Source organism: Ipomoea nil, unplaced genomic scaffold, assembly GCF_001879475.1.
Source record: "Ipomoea nil cultivar Tokyo-kokei standard unplaced genomic scaffold, Asagao_1.1 scaffold2845, whole genome shotgun sequence".
Lineage (NCBI taxonomy): Eukaryota > Viridiplantae > Streptophyta > Magnoliopsida > Solanales > Convolvulaceae > Ipomoea > Ipomoea nil.
In genome coordinates, this window is record NW_017619273.1 from 6,434,589 (window position 1) to 6,440,344 (window position 5,756).

A 5,756-nucleotide genomic window follows, 5' to 3' on the forward strand; every position below is an offset into this window, starting at 1 on the left:
TGAGGGGGCTCCTTGTGCACAATAAAGATCTAACCTTTGTATTTAGAGTTACCATGATTTACATCCTCCCAAATACTCTGTTAAATCGGAGCGTGACAGTTGAGGATTCAACTTTTTGAGAACAATGGAACAAACAAATTATATTAACTTGAACTCTACACATAGTGTACATATGCAATGACACACCTCAAAACATAATAGAGTTTAACTTGATTTAATAAAAGATTCGTATTCACTGTTTTAATTTTCATGTTAAAACCATTATATCATGTGTAATTTGATTTTTATTTTTACTACAAAACCATGTATAATAAAACTATAAACACCAATCACAAGTTAAATTACTTCAATAAAATTAAAAAGATGGATCAACAACAACCTAAAATTAAATTACAATTGCTTTGTTATTGATGATTAGTAGTGGTTACTAGATAAGCACGTGGACGCTGCCCTTCTCTTATTGGTTCCACTCTGGCAGTCTGGCTTGGTGGCTAGCAACCTATGCCCAAAACCAAATCCCATTTCTTGCAAATCCTTTATTAATCCAAAAATGTTTTATTCACAAATATTTTATTTAATGTTGTGGCGTGTAATAAGTATCATAGTTAGTTTATATTTATTGATTATTATTAAATTAATGAGAGAATTATACTTTTCGTCCATAAGTTATATGATAATTGTAAAATTTATTCATATTTGTTAGTCATGCTCACTTTTCTCCTAAGTTATACTAATGTTATAAATTTTGTCTCTAATATTTTGTTAATAAAGGGACGAAATTTGCAACGTCAATTATAGCTTACTGACGAAAAATGAGCACGATCATCAATTAGCAACAAATTCTACAATTACCCTATAACTTAAACGGCGAAAATTGTAATTTTTCTTAAATTAATTGATCAAAATATGCAAGTTGGTTTGGGCGTTAACTTGGTAAATATACAAGGCTACAGGTTTGACTCCAAACCGAGAACAACATATTGGTCCTGTTTGGTAAAAAATTGGCTTATTTGACCACTATTAATTGTTTGATTTAGTTAAAATATCAATATAAATGTTTGATTAATCAGCTTTTTTCAACTCCAAAAGGCTAAAATTCAAAAAGTTACTCCAAGCAATTTTTTCAATTAGCTTTTTAAGAAAAGAAATTATACCAAACAGCTATCAGCTAACAGCTAATTTACCAAACATTTTTCTACAATCAGCTAATGTTATCAACTATTTATCTCCTCTAATTAATACAATCAGCTAACAGCTAACATTCATTTTATCAAATAGGACCTGTCCTTTTTGGTTTGAGGTGGATACAACAAATTTAGAAACTGATTTGATTAATGAATAGCAAATCGAACCCATAAAGAGTACAACAAAAGCATAACATCACCAAAATGGGTTCAATAGTGTAAGGGCATAAGGTTCAACAATCACTAATTATTCTTACTTTAGATCCGGTGTTCATACTTTATTTCATTGACTAATCCAGTCAAAAGAATTTAATGACAATAGTGGGAAGATAGGAAAAAAACAGGTGTTTTGGTCTCCCGACAAAATGCATTGCTCGCAGCTGGAGAAAGGAACTTTCCAAGGTAACCCTGTCCTAAAAAGTGGAGTTTTTTGTCTCTCTGCCTCTGCATTGTTTTTGCTTCTTTGCCTTCCATTTCTGCTAATTAAACTTCCCCCCAACCCCACCTTCCCCAAAACAGAAAAATCATTCCCCTAAAGTTGCCATGAAGTTTATGAAACTTGGATCTCGCCCTCATACTTTCTGCATCACAGATGATGGTGTGAGGTAATAATTCTCTTTTTCTTTTTTCCCAGAATCAAGATTATTCTGGTGGGTACCAGAAACCAGAAATACCATTATTTCTCCAATCTTAAAGTTTATAAAGTTTAATTACTTGATTACTTGATATGCAGATCAGTTTCCTCTGAAGTTTCAAGTGATCTTGTCGTAGAAGTCGAAGGAATCAGATACTTACTCCACAAGGTACAGTTCTAGTATAGCCTAGTTTTTCTTTGGTTTCTAGGGATCCTGTTAGTATCAAACGCTCACTACTGGAAATTATGGAATTTCCGACCACCTGAAAGTGATCTTATCAAGTCAAAAGTAAAAAAGTTGTCGAAAATAGCAACAAAGGTTTTTCCAGATACTAAAAGTGGTTGGAACAAAGCTTTCGACTTGATTTAAGATCACTTTCAGGTAGTCGAACATTCCATAATTTCCAGCAGTGGATTATCAATACGTCAAAAACTATAGCACCTGATTCTGATATCATTAGACTTAGCCCTTTACTGGTCTCCGCAAACATATTCCAATTTGTTTTAGGTTGTGATTTTTGTTGTTCTTGATTTTGTGAAACAGTTTCCCCTGTTCTCCAAGTGCTTGAGGCTGCAAAAGCTGTGTTCTTCAGACAGCCCAGAAGCCTCAGGCCAGCTTATAGTGGTCAAGCTCCCTGATTTCCCAGGAGGATTTGAAGCCTTCGAGCTGTGCGCAAACTTCTGCTATGGCTTCACCGTCACTCTCAGCGCCCACAACCTCGTCTCCGCCCGGTGCGCCGCCGAGTATCTCCAGATGACAGAGGAGACCGAGAAAGGCAACTTAATCTCCAAACTCGAAACCTTCTTCAATTCCTGCATTCTCCAGGGGTGGAAAGACTCCATCGTGGCGTTGCAGAGCACCAAGGCGCTCCAGGGCCGCTCCGAGGACCTGGGGATCACCGGCCGGTGCATCGACGCCATAAGTTCTAAAGTGTTGGCGAATCCCTCCAAAGCCAATCTCTCCAAAAGCTATTCCAGAAGAGTAGAAGAAGCCATGTTTAATGGGTCAGAAACCCAGAGACATAAGAGCTGGTGGGCTGAAGATTTGGCAGAATTGAACATAAACTTGTACTGGAGAACCATGGTAGCCATCAAATCCGGCGGCAGGGTTCCGTCCAACGTGGTCGGAGATTCACTGAGGATATACGCATCTCGCTGGCTACCAAACATTACGAGTTTTACCAGGATGAGAAAAGATTCAGACCCGGATTCCAAATCGTCGAAATACCGGCTTGTATTGGAGTCAATTATCAGCCTATTGCCAGCAGAAAAGGGAGCGGTTTCCTGCAGCTTTCTGCTAAAGCTCCTGAAAGCCGCCAGCGTTCTCAGAGCTTCAAACTCGTCGAAAATGGAGGTGACCCGGCGGGTGGCTCTCCGGCTAGAGGATGCTAGTGTGGGTGATTTGTTAATCCCCTCCGTTGAAAATGGAGGCGGCGAGACAGTGTATGATGTTGATATAGTGATGATTATGCTTGAGGAGTTCTTGTTGCAGGGGAAAAGTCCTCCGACCAGTCCGCCCAGGAGGAGCAAAGGGGATTTCGAGAGGAGAAGATCGAGATCTGCAGAGAATGTTGATCTTGATGAGTTTCAAGAGAGCAGGAGATCATCTTCTTCGGCCTCGCACAGCTCCAAGCTCAAGGTGGCTAAGCTTTTTGATGGGTATCTCCAGGAGATCTCCAGGGATGCCAATTTCCCAGTTTCTAAGTTCATCAAATTTGCTGAATCCTTCCCGGATTTCGCCCGGCCTGACCATGATGATCTCTACAAGGCTATTGACATCTACCTAAAGGTATACTTTTATTCTCTTAATTCTATTTGGAATTAGGTTTAAATTGGCGGTTGAATGTAACTAAAAGTGTAATTACTGAACCAAAAAAAGTATAATTAAACCACTGAACACGGTAAAATTGTACCGTTTGTCTCAAGTGACTTGCGATGACAGGTTACCAACAGATAATTAGCTATTTTTATTTTTTGTAAGCTTTGAAGGGATGAAGACAACCACAGCCATGGCCGCTGCCTTCATCCCTTCATAGATTTGGTGGTCTCTGACCATCTCCGAGATGGTCAGAGACCCTGTTTTTTTTTTTTTTAATATTTTTTTTTTAAAAATTAGCTAATTATCTATTGGTAACCCGCCACTCCAGTCACTTGGGACAAATAGTATAATTTTACGGTGTTCAGTGGTCTAATTGCACTTTTTTTTTTCACCTAATTGTACTTTCAAGTTATGTTCAGTGGTTTTGAACCTTATTCCATTATGTTTCATTATACAATTTACACTGCTGGAAATTATTGAATTTCCGACCACCTGAAAGTGATCTTAAATCAAATCCAAAGCATAAAGTGATTGGAAATAGCAACAAAGGTTTTTTTGGATACCAATAAAAACAAGACTTTCGACTTGATTTAAAATCAATTTCAGGTGGTCGGAAATTTCATAATTTCTAGTAGTGTTAATCTCTCATTATTAATTTTTAGAAACGTGTCTCTAGAGCCCTAATTCACTTTTTGTTTCTTGAAGCTCGACTAATGACTTTATTGTTTTGCAGGGGCATCCGGAGCTGAACAAGAGCGAGAGAAAGCGAATATGCAGGATCCTGGACTGCAAAAAGTTGTCAATGGAGGCCTGCATGCATGCAGCGCAGAATGAATTACTGCCGTTAAGGGTTGTAGTTCAGGTCCTCTTCTTCGAGCAAGCACGCGCCGCCGTGTCCGGCGGCCACACGGTGGAGCTCCCTGCCAACCTTAAAGCATTACTAGCCAACGCCGCTCCACAAAATGATGAGAGTATAGCCAAGAAGAAAATGAGTCCCCCTGAGGATCAGTGGAGCTCGGCGGGGCTTAAAACTCCTAAAACCACCCTGAGAATGAAACTGGCCGAAGAGGAAGACGACGACGACTATCTGGACGGAATCTATGCCGACGGCGTTGGGAAATCTTCGAGGATTAAGGCCATGTGTGTTCTTCCCAATCGGTCTAAAAGGATTTTCAGTAGGCTATGGTCAACCAAACAGAAGTTCACAGAATGATAAGAACTGAAGATCAGAACAAAACACATTCTTTAGCTTTTTTGTATTATTTTCTGTGACCATTTAATATTTTTACCTTCATAGATGATGCAATTAGCAAATGTAAACTCTGTAATCCTTAGAAAAAAAATGGAGAAATCCCTTTTTCAATTCTTGGTGCAGTGTAACACTGTAACCTTAACATGGGGACTTTTTTTTAATACTTGAAAACAATTTATTTTTTAATTGTAAAGTGTACGTAATGGAGTGACTCTCCCAAATGAGAGGTCATGGAAATTAAGAAATTGTTGATCACCTGATCTTAAATACAATTGGAAGCCTTGGTCCGATCACTTTTTGTATTCGGAAAAACCTTCGTCGTTATTTTCGACCACCGGACAAGGTAGTCGAAAATAGCATCCAAATTTGTGAAGTTGTCAGAAAAATCCCCTACTAGAAAGATTGGCTGAATTTCCCAACTCAGCTTAACAAATTTAAATTGTCCAAATTCTTTTCGACCACCTTTACTTTGTGGTTGGTATTTTCGACCACTAAGTAAATGTGGTCGAAAATTTCCACCTATTTCCCCATCATAATTTTTTTGACAAAAAATTTAAAAAATGTCAAATTTTTCAATAATTTTTTTTAGATGGTTGAAAAATTAAAGGTTTTCAACATGGTAATAAAGTCCCTAGTTTAGATATTGTAATGGCTGAAACACGAATCCAAATTAAAATACATTGTAGTATATTTAAATAAGAGTTAATACACAAAATTGTCCTCGACTATAGTGGTTTTTCTCAATTTCGTCCTAAACGACTTTGGTGACCTAATACCGTCCCAGACTTTTGTGTTTCGCTCAATTTAGTCCTCCATTTGTTATTCCGTCAAATTGGTGCTAAATAAATGGACAATTCAGTAATGTCA

At 38.0% G+C, this 5,756-nt stretch overlaps 1 protein-coding gene across 1 annotated transcript; it reads left to right on the forward strand.

Annotated features, from left to right (window-relative positions):
* The first annotated feature begins 1,462 nt into the window (after nt 1–1,462).
* LOC109159723 (BTB/POZ domain-containing protein At1g67900-like) lies at nt 1,463–5,048 on the forward strand. The gene is made up of 4 exons (XM_019307822.1): nt 1,463–1,789; nt 1,918–1,987; nt 2,363–3,607; nt 4,371–5,048. The coding sequence occupies exons 1-4, from the start codon at nt 1,728–1,730 to the stop codon at nt 4,848–4,850; spliced, it is 1,857 nt and encodes a 618-aa protein (XP_019163367.1). The 5' UTR covers nt 1,463–1,727; the 3' UTR covers nt 4,851–5,048.
* The last annotated feature ends 708 nt before the right edge of the window (nt 5,049–5,756 follow it).

Bases quoted from the DNA above. Each gene is read 5' to 3' on its own strand.
- LOC109159723 (XM_019307822.1), top strand. From the start codon at position 1,728: ATGAAGTTTATGAAACTTGGATCTCGCCCTCATACTTTCTGCATCACA. The intron at 1,790-1,917 runs GTAATAATTCTC...CTTGATATGCAG, and splicing joins ATCACAGATGATGGTGTGAG to ATCAGTTTCCTCTGAAGTTT. The intron at 1,988-2,362 runs GTACAGTTCTAG...TTTGTGAAACAG, and splicing joins TCAGATACTTACTCCACAAG to TTTCCCCTGTTCTCCAAGTG.